Raw genomic sequence first — 15,168 nt, forward strand, 5'->3', positions numbered from 1 at the left:
TTATATGGGAGGCCGCGGTGGGCATATCATGAAGTCAAGAGATGGAGACTATCCTGGCTAGCACGGTGAAACCCCATCTCTACGAAAAAATACAAAAAATTAGCTAGGCATGGTGGCACATGCCTGTAGTCCTAGCTACTTGGGAGGCCGAGGCAGGAGAATCGCTTGAACCCTGGTGACAGAGGTTGCAGTGAGCCGAGATCACGCCACTGTACTCCTGCCTGGGCAACAGAGTGAGACTCTGTCTCAAAAAAAAAAAAAAGTTATTATAATTAGAACAGTGAAGATTTCACATACAAATGCGCAAGCAAATTTATGAAAGTGAAAACAGTGAAAAATATCATGCAGAGATGTAAATTTAGAAAAGATAGCATTTTTGGGAAGTAGGAAAAGGATAAACTTAAAAAATAAGAGTAGGGGGCTGGGCGTGGTGGCTCACACCTTTAATCCTAGTACTTTGAAGGCCAATGCAAGAGGACCACTTGAGGCCAAGAGGATTGCTTGAGGCCAGGAGCTCGAGACCAGCCTGGGAAACATAGTGAGACCCTGTCTCTACAATAAAATTTTTTTTTTTAAATTAGCCGGGCATGATGGTATACCTGTAATCCTAGCTCCTAGGGAGGCTGAAGAGGTGGGAGGATTGCTTGAGCCCAGGAGTTGGAGGAGGCAGTGAGCTATGATCATACAACAGCACTCCGGCCTGGGCAATAGAGCAAGACTCTGTCTCTTTAAAATAAATAAATAAGTGTAGGGACAGTCACTGGAAAAACAACTTAGCTGGATTTCTTCTTTATTTTACATACAAAAATAAATTCTAGATGGGAAAATGACCTACATTTAAATTTTAAAACCAATAAATATTAGTAATAAATGTAAGTCTTCCAGTTAAAACTATGGACTGACCACACATATTTTATCTCCCCTCCCTCTGAAAGCATTGCTAAAATGACAGTAAAGGAATAAGAATACACAGCTCTAGAAGCGAGGTTTTTAGAAGAAAAAACTGAAACTGGTGTTTGTATATTCAAAACATATTTAAAGGCATAAGTCAGAGATATTGGAACTCTTGACAAAAATTTGCAATAGGTTCAATGAAAACCAGCTAACAAAAAGCAAAGCAAACCAAAACGAAGTCAATTACTAACAAAAGGAAAAAAATTTACAAGAAAAAAGAAGATGAATCAGTCACCACTACTCCATCACAGCACAAAAGCAGCCACAGACAATATGTAAATAAATGAGCAAAACCATGCTGCAAAAACAGACTGGAGGCTGCATTTGCCCTGGGGATCATATTTTGCTGAGCTCCATCATATCTGGTACATATCTAGAAAGGGAATTGTTGGCTCATAGGGTATGCCTTTGCTAGATAACACCAATTTTTTTGGAACAGATATGAAGTTTGCACTCCTAGGAGCTACACATATTTGCTAATATATGTTACAACTTGATAATTTCTAATGCCTTGATGTAAAATGATTTTACTGTTTTAATTTACATTTCCCCCATTATTGAGGTACAATATCTTTTATGTTTATTAGCCAATTGTAATTTCTTCCTCCATAAAGAGTTTATTCACATCTTCTGTTGAGGCTTTTTCAGGGGAGGGGGATTAAATGTGTACCAAATTGTTCTATCAGTGGCTTATCTTTTCAATTTACAGTTAAGTAGATAAACAAAGATTTTTTTTTGTCAATGTGGTCCTATTTATCAGCGTTTTCCTTTAAGGAATAAACTTATTTGTGTTTGTGTCTTGTTTAGGGGCACACATTCTGGCACCAGACACCTGCTAGCTGTGTGATCTTAGGCAAGTTTCCCCTCTGCCTCAGTTTCCTTATTTGTGAAATGAGGACAATATTAGCATTTACTTTATATGACTGTTATGAAAATTAAAATAATTGGGTATAAAATGTTGAGAAAAGTATCTGAAACATAGTGAATGCTATATAAATGACTGATATTATTATTTCTCCAAGGTCAAAAAGATCTTCTCCTGCACTTCTTTTAAAAATGTAGTAATATCTTGAACATTCAAGGCTGTAAGTAACCTTTAACTGATTTTTGGGTGTGGCATATTTGAGTTAGGATCCAATTTTTTCCTTTTAAAATATGAATAGCCAATAGTCTGAGAAACAATTAGTGAATAATCATTCCTTTTCCCACTGATCTGAGTTACCTCACAGATCAAATTCTTACATTTGTGGGTTTGCTCTCTACTGGGTTTGATCAGTCTCTCCCAATCCCTGTTGTTTTATTATGTCTTCTTCTTCTTCTTCTTTTTTTTTTTTTTTGAGACGAGTCTTGCTCTGTCACCCAGGCTGAAGTGCAGTGGCATGATCTCAGTTCACTGCAACCTCTACCTCCTGGGTTCAAGTGATTCTCCTGCCTCTGCCTCCCAAGTAGCTGGGACTACAGGCGCGTGCCACCTCACCTGGCAAATTTTCGTATTTTTAGTAGAGATGGAGTTTGACCATGTTGGCCAGGCTGGTCTTGAACTGCTAACCTCAAGTGATCCTCCTGCCTCCGGCTCCCAAAGAGCTAGGATTACAAGCGTAAGCCATCATGCCCAGCCTATTACGTATTACTATGACTCTAAAGGCTTCACATCTGGGAGGACAAGTCTAGCACCATGTTCTTCTTTAAAACTTCTATGTGATTCCTGGCTTTTTGCTTTCAAGTAAATTTTAAGATCTATTGTCAATTCTTCCCCCTCACCCGCCCCCCGACACTCTTATTGGGATTTCAGCTACAGCTACCTCAACTCTATAGATCAAGTTGGGGAAAATTTATGTTATTTTTATAACCTTTTTTATAAACCTGATATAATCCTCCACTTATTTAGGCTTTCTTTAATGACTTTCAATATGGTTGCATAATGTTTCCTATAAAGATTCTGTAAATTTATCCATAGGTAAATTGTATTATTCATGACTACTAAAATTGTATGCATTTTCTTTTTATTTATCTTGCTTGGGATTTGTCATGCTTTTGGAATTCATTTTGAATCGGGGGGTTCCTGTGTTTTCATATCTAGAAAATCATCAATCATTATCTCTTCAAATACTCTCTCTCCCACATTCTATTATGTCCTCCTTGAGTCCTAACTAAATATTAGTCTGAATATTAGATCTTCTCAGGCTATTCTCCAACATTTTAACTTTTAAAATATTTTCTTATTTCTTTGTTTCTTTCCAATGACTTCTAGTATTTTCTTCAGATACATTTTCCAGTAATTAATATTACTGCTTTTAGCTTCTGGTCAAGCTGGAGTGATAGAGACCAGATTTACTCTTCTGCCTGAAATAACTAAAAAGTTGGATTAGATATGTGAAACAATGGTTTTCAGGACAATAGGCATCAGGCAACGATGACCGGTGACCCCTGAGAGACAGGAAACAAATGTGATGAGCTTTACATTTGCTCCAACTTATTGCCTGGAGAATTTCCAAACTGTGACACAGGGAAAGGAACCGATATGGAACCCAGTGGTCTGCCCCAAGTTCAGAAGACAGGCATGACAGTCAAAGAAGGCCAAGGCAGCTAAAGTTTGCAGGACAGGTATTAGAGGAGAGGTGCAAAGAGTGAGAGCTCCACAGATCTATAAACGGTACCCTTTAAGTTTTCGGCTGAGTAGAGCTCAGCACAGAGTAAACTACCCAAGGCCAGGGAAAGAACCACGAACAAATTAGAGGGAACAATACTCAGAGCTCATGCAGGGCCAGGAAAAGTTCCTGTGCCCATCAGTCATTTGAAAACCTCATAATTCATAGGACAACAGGTAGCGTACTCAAAAGGGTTTTATCTCAGTAGTGAAAAAAAATTAGTCCAAGACTAAAGGCTACTTTGATCCCACCTAACAAAGCTTAACGGCAAGACTGAAAAGGATCAGGCTACTTCCATATAATTTAACTGCATCCCAGAACAAACCTCAATAGTATTTCATAGTAATACAAACTATCTAGCAACCAAGAAGGTAAGATTCACAATGTCTGGCATCCAATCTAAAATTAAATTACCAGGCACACAAAGATACAGGAAAATATAATCCATGATGAGGTGACACTTCAACCAACTCAGATGACAGAATTAGAAGGCAAATATATTAAAACAGTGAAGACATAGTAACAGAAGCCAGCCAAAACAAAACACATCAAAGGTTGACAAACTATTGGGTACTATGCTCACTACCTGGGTGATGGGATCAACTGTACCCCAAATCTCAGCATCACACAGTATACCCATATAACAAACTGTACATGTACCTCTGAATCTAAAATAAAAGTTGAAATTATAAAAACAGAAACATACCAAATTGTTAAAAATCCTATCTCCAGAGAGAGTAATAAAGAATGGAAGTGAATTTCTCTTTTTACTCTACGTCTGTATAATTTTTTTTTTCTTTTTTTGGAGACAGGGTCTTGCTCTGTCACCCAGACTGGAGTGCAGTGGTGTGATCACAGCTCACTGCAGCCTTGAACTCCCAGGTTCCAGTGATCCTCTTACTTCAGCCTCCCAAGTAGCTGGCACCACAGGTGCATGCCACCATGCCTGGCCAATTTGTAAATTTTTTGTAGAGATGGAGTATCACTATCTTACCCAGGCTGGTCTCAAAATCTTGGGCTCAACTGATCCACCTGCCTCACCTTGGCCTCCCAAAGTGCTGGGATTATAGGCATGAGCCACTATGCCTGGCCTATATGATTTTTTTATAACAGCAAAACAACAATAATCATAGCTAATACCTACTAAGAGCTTACAATATGCCGGGCACGCTTCTAAGTTCTTTATATGTATTAACTCATTTAATTTTCACAAAAACCCTAAGGAGTAAGTACTAGCACTATTCTTATTTACGAATAAAGAAATCAGGGAACAGAAAGGTCAAGCAACTTGCCTGCAGGTAATAGGAGGCAAAGATGGATCTGAACCCAAGTAATCAGCCTTCAGAGTACACACTCCTAACTGCTGTTATACAGCTTTTCTAGTATACTATTTTGTGATTTTTTTTTAGGAGTTGTAGTCTTGCTCTGTTGCCCAGGCTGGAGTGCAGTGGCATCATCATGGCTCACTGCAGCCTCTAATTCTTGGGGTCCAGTGATCCTCCCACCTCAGACTCCCAAGCAGCTGGGACTACAGGTGTGCACCACCATGCCCAGCTATTGTAATTGTAATTGTATAAAACAGTGTATTAGGCCAGGCGTGGTGGCTCATGCTGTAATCCCAGCACTTTGGGAGGCCGAGGTGGGCAGATCACGATGTCAGGTCAGGAGTTTGAGACCAGCCTGGCCAACACGGTGAAACCCCGTCTCTACTAAAAATACAAAAAAAATTAGCCGGGCATGGTGGCATGCAACTATAGTTACAGCTACTCAGGAGGCTGAGGCAGGAGAATCGCTTGAAGCTGGAGGTGGAGGTTGCAGTGAGCTGAGATTGTGCCACTGCACTCCAACCGGGGCAACGGAGCGAGACTCCATCTCAAAAAATAAATAAAAATAAAAATAAAATTAAAATTAAAAAATAGTGTATTAAAACGGTAATTGACATAGTTATTCATATAACACAAGATACCCCAAATCCAGTTTGATACATTACCTGATGATTAACACATGTCAAATGTTCAATAGTTTTCTCTAATTCTGATTTTCCAAAAAGACTCACTTCTTCAATATGCTGAAAAAGAATGTTAAAGAAAATGTTCATCTGTATCAGATAACAAAACAAAATCACCACAGTAAGCAATGTAAGTCTACAGTTCTATTATATTGTATTTGTCCCTTCATAAAACACAGAAATGTTTTAGAAAGAAAATCATTAGACATTTTACAAAAATGATGTTTTTGGTTTAAAAAAGGCACAATAGGTTCTCATCTTTTACACTCTCTACCTCCATGTGTGATTGTAGTAGAAGACATAGATTAGCAAGGATTCATTTATAAAGATTTATACAGATTAATCCATAATAGCACAACTATAAAAGGACAAAACCAGCAGGTTAAATAAAAAGCTCAGGAGTATGCCCTCACAAGAGGAGATGTAAGAGAAACAAAATGCAAAGGAAGACAAGATCAGAAAGACACAGGAAACACAATACTACAAGGCCATGCAAGAGATGCGAGTTTCAATAAGGGGCTGGTCAACAGTATAAACACAGGGACTATTTTTCTGGTTACATTACTTTATCCAACTTACTGCTGCTAAGTCTAGGATAAGCACTATAACTTGGTGTTCACTGAGAGTTTTTCTAGCATGGATTCATTTCCATCCTTGTTATTCATTAAAAAAGAAACAGACACATCTGATGTTCAGATTATACATTTGGTTGAAAGGGTCACTGTATTGTATGTATTTATTTAATCGCTCAACTAGTATTGAGTACATACTCTATACCAAGCACCAAGCAAGGTATCAAGAATATAGTAGTGAGTAAAGCGGATGAAGTCTCTGACAGCATAGCTACTGTAGCTTAGTAGAAAAGACAAAACCTAAATAAGAGCTCAAAATAAAATCCATGAATATTTTGCTAGGAAAAGGAACTTTATGCCAAAATATCAAAAGGGAATCTAGATTCTAGGGTTCATTTCCCATCAAAAGACATGATGTTTGGCCTGGACTTAAAGGATAAATAGGAATCAGCTAGACAAGAAGAGTGGAAGATGTGAAGGAATCTTTCAATAGTCTGTAGAAGGCTGGTGGCAAGAAAACGTCCATTAAGCCTGAAGTCTTGTGAACAGGGGAGATGAGTTTAGAGGAAAGAGGCTAGACCTTGAGGTAGGCAAAGGCCAATCACTGAAGTCCTCGAAAACAGTTAATGGATTTTAAATAGGAAGTGACATGATCAGATTTATATCTCTGAAAGATAACTCTGACTTCAGTGTGAAATATTGATTTAAGAGTGGTAAGGCTAGTACAGGGGTCAATAATACAATAATGCAGGTGAGGGAGAACAACGACCAGAACAGGATGGTAGCAGGGGAACAGAAAGAAGTAAACAAATTCAAGACAAAGTAATGTGAGCTCAGAAGCCAGATTCCTTGTAACTCATAGCTGGATGACCTTGGGCAAGTTATTTAAACTCACTGTAACTCGGAGACCTCATCTGTAAGCAGTACCTATTAAAAAAGGCTATTATAGGTCGGGCATGGTGGCTCATGCCTATAATTCTAGCACTTTGGGAGGCCAAGGTGGACCCTACCTGAGGTCAGGGGTTTGAGACCAGCTGGCCAATATGATGAAACCCTGTCTCTACTAAATCGCTTGAACTTGAGAGGCAGAGGTTGCAGTGAGCAGGACTGCCCCTCAAAAAAAAAAAAAAAAGAGGCTATTGTGAAGATTTGAAGATTCACTGAGACAACCCATGTAAAAAGCACTTAATAGAACAGAGCCTCTCACATGGGAAGGGCTTAATACATGTTAAATATTTTTCAAGAGATAGCACTGATAGGACCTGGTGATTGAGACTCAGATATGAGCTTTCAGGGAGATCTTAGTGATGGATGATGCCTGGATTTGACAACTGGTTAGATAGTGGAATAATGGGAAACTCTGGAAAAGGTTTAAGGATTGAGATTAGTTACACTTTTAAGTAAAAGATCTGTTGTAAACTCACAAAATCCTGCCTCCTACAACCCAGAAGGATTCTGATAACACAAATGTTGCTTTTTCCAAGTTTTCAGTACTACTGCATTTAAAAAATCCTATTTTTACATTCTTTGGTCATTTCAAAAGATATGGAAAAGGATAAGTCAGTAGCTTGTGCTAAAAGCTGCCATACTGCACAGAAGTTTCCCATTTGGCAATTTTAACACTTATTTTTATAAGAAAACACTTTCTGGAAAGCAGTATTCCAAAAGATTCCAATTAAAAGTATTCTTAAACTGTTATATTTAGGGTGAAACTTCAACTGAACATTGTGACATAAAGACTATGCTTATAATGTTTAAATGTTTTTATTTCTAATTTTAGCTGCTACTTTCAAAGCATTAATTCAATAATACTGATTGCAAATAAACTATGGACTCCATAATATTAGGATTTAGTACTTACAATGTGCTAATCATTGTTAAGTGCTTTATATGTATTAATATGCTTATATTTTTGGAGATTATAAAAGAAACTATAAAGTACTGACCCTAGATATGGCACCAAATGTACAAGCAACAAAAGAAAAAAATAGCTAAATTGGACTTTATCCAAATTAAAAAATTTTGTTTTTCAAAGACATCACTGAGAAAGTGAAAAAATGACCCACAGAATGGGGGAAAGTATTTGCAAATCACATATCTAATAAGGGGCTGTATGTAGAATATATAAAGAACTCTTACAACTTAATAATGAGACAACCCAATTTAAAAATCGGCAAAGAATCTGAATAAACGTTTCTCTAAAAATGGATATAAAAATGGCCAATAAGAATATGAAAAGATGCTCAACCTCATTAGCCTCAAGGCAATGCAAATCAAAGCCACAATGGAGACATTTCACACCCACCAGAATGACTATAATACAAAAGGCAGATAGTACCAAGTAATGGTGAGAGTGTGGAGAAATTAGAACTTTTATTCACTACTGGTGGGAATAAAAACAGCTTGGCTTCAATGGTTAAACACAGACTTACCATATGACCAGGAATATACCCAAGAGAAATGAAAATATATATCCAGACAAAAAGTTGTATACAAGTTCCTAGCAACATTATGGATGAATCTTGAAAACATTATGCTAATGAGAGAAGTCAGACATTTAAAAATCACATATCGAGTGATTCAATTTATATGAAATATCCAGAGCAGGAAGATCTATAGAGACACAGGTGGCTGCCTGTGGCTAAGAGGGGATGGGAGAAATGGGGAGTGACGCTAATGTGCTTCAGAGTTTCTTTTTGTGGTGATGAAAATGCTCTAAAATTGACTGTGTGATGGTTACACAAGTCTATGAATATACAGATAGTCCCTGGTTTACATTTTTGACTTTGTTATGGGTTTATCAGGAGGTAACCCCAGTATAAGTTGAGGAGCCTGTGGACTTAACAATGGCTTAAGATTTTTCAATATAAGACTTTACAATGGGTTTACTGGGGTATTAAATGCATTTTTTCCGACTTACATTTTTTACTTATGATGGGTTTATTGGAATGTAATCCAATTGTAAGTCAAAGAGCATCTATGCTAAAACCAATGAAATGGCATACTTTAAGTGGGTGAATTGTATGGTATGTGAATATCTCTGTAAAGCTGTTACAAAAACAAACAAACAAACAAAGATACTGTCTTCCCATATGAGAAACTTCCGATTAAGTTCAGGGATTGGCAAACTTTTTCTGTAAAAAAACAGTAAATATTTTAGGTTTCGTAGGTCATACTACAAAAGAAGCTAAAGATAATACATAAACAAATAAGCAAGGTAATCCAATAACATTTTATCAACAATGAAATATTCTTCTTAATCCATTCTTAGCTCACAGGCCATACATAAACAAAGTGGTCTGGATTTGGCCAATAGTAACTTCACAGGAAAATGTATATACAAAGACCTCTTTTTCTCAACAAATTACCTTTCAAAAACATGTCAATCTTCTTACCTCTAATTTTTCTCTTAAAGCTTCCTTTTCTGCCATAATTCTTCTTAAGTCAGATAACGCAAGTTCTTTTTCCTTTTCCATAAGACTAACAATATTATGGGGTGCTGTGGTTTGGGTGGATTCCTTTCTTAGGGCAGATAATTCTTCCTGAGCCTTAAAGAATGAAAAGATATAAATTAAAAAGGCACTTTAGTAAAATATATAAATAAAAAAATACTTTGGATATGTTTCCAGTTAAAAAAGGCATACTGAACACATGCTACCGTCACTCTCTTCGCAAATCCCAACAAAATGAGAGAAGGATTAAAATAGTAAGAATAATAAAACAAAAAATACAAGGGGATTGAGGGAGGCACCAGCCACAAAATGTTGGAAACTAGACAGCAGACAGACAAGCAGGAAGTAACTAGGCAGATCCAAGAAAGCTGAAATCTAAGCTAGCAATGGGGAAAGCCCAGAAGTGGATCAATTTACACTGCAGAATTCCCCCCAAAAAACTCATTAAGTGACTCTTTCAACGTGACCTTTAACTTGCATGCCTCCTCCCCTTCTCAGAATAGCAGTAGGATTTCATGGGAGATGGGTATGTGAACAAATTTAGGTGACAGACACCATGCTTTGCTCAGACTTACCTTGCCCTCTAACAACTGAGGCTTTGTTAATGGGGCCAAGCTGAATACCAATTCCCTTCTTCCTAGAGTACAGTATTTAGAGACTAAGTCCTAAATAGCCAATATATCCAAATAGTGGGTGCTACCCACTGTTTTGATAGACATTTCCCCACGTCTGAATTCCAAGCATAAATCTGGCTCAGAGTCAGGCTGAGACCTGCTTCGGGTAGTTTTAGAAAAAGAAAGACTATCTCTAACAGATCTGACACATAGATAGGCTAGAAAAGGGAAAGAATAAATATCAAAAAATAAGAGAAATTTGTGCTTTAGAAACAGAATGATAGTAGAAACTACTACTGATAATTTTAATTATGAAGAAATATCACAGGTCCATATATTATAGTAATGTGAAAGATATATACAGGCTCCATTTTAGTTAACTGGTTCTATACAATCTGTTGGCTTAATTATAATACATTTCTTACTTCATTATATAAGACACTTAGTTTATCTCTTTCTGCTGTCAATAATTTAACATTGGACTGTATATCTTCCATATATTTTTCAAATCTTTCTAGCATACGCTGAAGTTCATCTCTTTCTCTTGTGATCTGATGAATTTCTGAATTGTAATCACCCTGAAACATAATTAAAAAACAAAATATAATCATCACCACATGGCTGTCACAAGGATACTGATGATGAGATTGACTGAAAGATGCTACCAGACAAAAAGAACACAAGTGCCTTTAACGTAATTAAGGAACACAGTTTTAAAAATCTATGATGAGAGCAGATGAGAGCACTGGCAGTACCAGGGCAAATTTCCTGGCCTTCAAGTTCCCAGAAGAGACTTAGCTGCCAATGATGTGACTTGATCAGATCCCATGAGATGTTTCAACTTTTATTCTCCCAAAGTTGTTCATACTAGTGGTACTTGAAGTATAATCCCCAGACCAGAAGCATTAGCAGTATCTAAAAGCTTGTCAGACATGCAAATTTTGGAGTTTGAAGCCCAACCCAGACCTACTCAGTCAAGAAACTTCGGGGTAGGGCCAAGTAACTGTATTTTATCAAGCCCTCTAAGTGATTCTGATGCCTGGTAATTTTTTAGAGCCACTAGTTAGTTTATCTTCTCCAGAGAAGGGGCCAGCAGGGTACTTGTGTGCCTGCTCGCCCAGTACAGGTAACTGTAACAGCCTAGCACATTCCTCAGTGTTTTCTGTGATTGAATCTAAGATCAATACGCCAGGCATACCAACCCCCAACTGTCTCAGCTTCAGACCTACAGGAGGTCTTTTTATACAGTCAAATGAATGCAAATATTTCTACCAGGCAGTATATATTAAGAATATTCACTGAATAAGCAACTACTTCCAACATTTCTACAATTTAGTGCAATTTAAAAGATGCCTACAATTTAGTACAATTCAAAAGATTCACTGTCTTCATCACTATGGTAGAAAATAAAGATGAGAGCACTCTGATTCTCCCCATGCACATGTAAATAAATTTGTATGCCTTTTTCCTATTAAAAAAAAAGAAAAATAACAAATGTAGACTTGGGATCTATGGTATCTTAATGTTACAAGCACTAAATGCAGAAGTGCCAAGAAGGGATAATTTGATAATATGATACACTGAAAAGAGTCCTGGCCTATACTATGTAACATCTGTTATGCCAATACCACATACAATGTAGATTTGGTAAATGATAGATATCTGTGAGGTACCTCTCACCTGCACTTGGAAATAATTAATCTCTTGGTTAAATAAGCAAAACCGAGGCATGATGGATGGGATTAGTTATCCGAACTCTTTAAAGGACAAGATGTTTTATAGTACAAAAGGAGATTAGTGTTTTGGGACTTAACCAATGTAACTATAAACGAAGCTATGTAATCTAACCATATCTAAATTTAAAAAGTCTGGGCCAGGTGTGGTGGTTCACGTTTGTAATCCTAGCACTCTGGGAGGCCAAGGCAGGAGGACTGCTTGAGGCCAGGAATTCATGACCAGCCCGGGCAAAAGAGCAAGACCTGCCTCTGCAAAAAATTAAAAAATTAGCCAGGCATAGTGGTGCACACTTGTAGTCCTAGCTACTTGGGAGGCTGAGGGAAGAGGATTACTTCAGCCCAGGAGTTCAAGGTTACAGTGAGCTATGATTGCACTACTGCACTCCAGCCTGAGGGACAGAGTGAGACTTTCTCCCAAAGAAAAACAAAATAATCTTCCAGAAAGAGGCAGTCTGTACAGATTCTAGAAAAGGAGAGCTCAATAAATAAAGATTTGACAATCTATTTTTATTACTGTTTAGGTGTCAGCTTAAATGTCACTTTCTCGAAGGAATTCTTTCAGATTCTTCAATCTAATTTAGATCTCCTTCTATATACTCTTATAGTATTTTGAATATTTTCTGTACTTTCTTCATAAACACATTATAAATGAGGTTATAAGGTTATGTACATGATTGTGCATTTAATGTGTATCTGTACTACTAAAATTTAAGCTCCATGAGGGCCACAGTAGGAACCTGGTCTTTTTCATTACATCTTCAGTGTCTAGTATGGTACCCAGTAAAACATGAGTTTACCCAGTAAAACATGAGTTCCCTGAACATTTACTGACTGACTTCCCTAGGCAGAAACTCTACTCTTCTTTAAATATATCTGTTGTACATATTTGTTAGTGTTAATGTATAATTGTGAATAACGCCCTTTCACTACTCCACTGTCCCCTAAACACACACATGCACATGCACACACACGCGCAATGCTGAAGGCTGTAAGGGCAGGAACTGTCTTCATCTCTGTATTCTATGCCCCATTCAGAGCAGGCACTCAGTATTTATCTTCTGAACTGACCCTAGCTTTCTACCAGAACTGATGTGCTTTGAACCAGCAAATAATAAGGAAACAAACCATTCACCGGTAACTAGATGTTACACTGGGTCCTTACACAAATTATTTCATGATCAAAGGGCATAGTTTCAGTTAGACTGGAGGAATGTTTTAATGAGCTATTGTGTCGCATGGTTACCAGTTAATAATAACTATTGTATACTTCAAAATTGCTAAAAGAATAGATTTTTAACATTCTCACCACAAAAAAATAAGTTGGTGAGGAAACAGGCATGTTAATTGGTTTGACTGAATCTTTCTATAATGTATACATAGATCAAAACATCCAACTATACTCTATAAATATACATATTATTTGTCAATTAAAAATAAAACCAACAAATTAGCTCATTTAATCTTCACAAGAAGTTGTAGTCACTTTCCCCACTCTGCAAATGAGGAAAACAGGGTTCCATGAAGTTAGGTAACTTCTCCAACATCATAAAGCCAGTTTGTGGAGTTGGAACTTGTGTTAGGCTCCAATTGCAAAGCACTTCTGCCTACACCATACTCAAAACTCACAGTGGGAACCAGGGTGAATACAAGGTGAGGAGGATAGTACCCACCCTACACAGGGAATAGAGAATTGATATTAAAAAATGTCAATTTTTTTCTGAGTTATTACCATCCCAACACTGTGCCTAACAGTCTGCCATAAAGCAGGGGTTGAAAACACAGCTAGTACCAAATCCAGCTGTAGAATGATCTTTGTGGTTTACCAACAAGTGTTCCTGAACATGTTTAAAACAGCTAATTCTAGGGCGGCCACCATGGCTCACGTCTGTAATCCCAGCACTTTGGGAGGCCAAGGCAGGCAGATCACTTGAGATCAGGTGTTTGAAACCAGCCTGGGCAACATGGCAAAACCCTATCTCCACAAAAAATACAAAAAACAAAAAACAAAAAGCCAGGCATGGTAGCACGTGCCTATAGTCCCAGCTACTCAGGTACGCTAAGGTGTGAAAATGGCTTGAGCCCAGTAGGCAGATGTTGCTGTGAGACAAGATCATGCCACTGCACTCCAGCCTGGGTGACAGAGCCATATCCTGTCTCAATAAATAAAGTAAAATAAAATAGCTAATTTTAGGTGGGGAATGCACTTCCTAGTTTCCAGCACTCACAACTGTCTTATACCCCACCCATTTCATTCAGGTACTTACCTACTATCCTCTATCATGCCTGCACTTTATTATTGGGACTCTAAAATGCTCTGAACATCCTGGCTTTCTGAACTCTAGAAAATAAATTCTTTGTCTATGCCAGGTACCATTATAACTTCAAGAATGTAAATAAGTTGAAGGGGAGAAAAGTTTCATTTAATTTTACTAGTGCCTTACCAATATGTCTCACACACTTGTCTTTCAATTGTGAATCCCGCACAGAGCAAATGGATCAAATATTTTGGTTAAAAGCTCTGAGATATTTATCTCCTTAGTATTTGAAACTTAATTAAACTGATCAATCATTTTCTGGGAGATTCCTCTATAGAATAAAAATGATCAATTCAGTCACTTATTTTTCCTGAGTCCTAAGTATATACGGAACTTAAAAAAAACTCAGCAACATAAATTATTAATAACCTGTACTGCATTTTCCCACCAATTCATTCTTTTTTTTTCTTTCTATTTTTTTTTTTTTTTTTTTGTCACCCAGGCTGGAATGCAGTGACGAGATCATGGCTCACTGCAGCCTCGAACTCCTGGGCTCAAGCAATCCCCTTGCCTCAGCCTTCCTAGTAGGTGGTACAAGAGGTGCATGCCACTATGCTCAGCTAATTTTTTAATTTTTCTTTTGTAGAGATGGCATCTCACTGTGTTGACCAGACTGGTCTCGAACTCCTGGCCTCAAGTGATCCTCCTGCCTTGGCCTCCCAAAGTGCTGGAATTACAGGAGCCACCCCACCTGGCCTTATTCTTATAATAGATAACATAGCATAGTGCTTACACTGACAACTGTAAATCAAAATTCAGCCATTAGCCTATGAGGTTAAAAAATGAAGTCTAATCAGAAGACAAAACTGTTTGACAATGGACACAAGATCTTCAGGAAAAACATGACAAAATTAGTAAATTCGGCCAAG

General features: G+C 37.6%; 1 protein-coding gene across 3 annotated transcripts in view; it reads right to left on the bottom strand.

Annotated features, from left to right (window-relative positions):
- CEP135 (centrosomal protein 135) overlaps nucleotides 1-15,168 on the bottom strand; it is an 83,920-nt gene that overhangs the window by 41,877 nt on the left and 26,875 nt on the right. For all 3 annotated transcript variants that reach the window (XM_055385050.2, XM_019026093.4, XM_063705279.1), the window contains 3 exons: nucleotides 10,674-10,826; nucleotides 9,578-9,730; nucleotides 5,593-5,670 (listed from right to left, as the gene is read on the bottom strand). In XM_055385050.2, the coding sequence (XP_055241025.1) occupies nucleotides 5,593-5,670; nucleotides 9,578-9,730; nucleotides 10,674-10,826 (384 nt within the window). The remainder of the gene's footprint in view (nucleotides 1-5,592; nucleotides 5,671-9,577; nucleotides 9,731-10,673; nucleotides 10,827-15,168) is intronic.

Source organism: Gorilla gorilla, chromosome 3, assembly GCF_029281585.2.
Source record: "Gorilla gorilla gorilla isolate KB3781 chromosome 3, NHGRI_mGorGor1-v2.1_pri, whole genome shotgun sequence".
NCBI classification, from domain to species: Eukaryota; Metazoa; Chordata; class Mammalia; order Primates; family Hominidae; genus Gorilla; species Gorilla gorilla.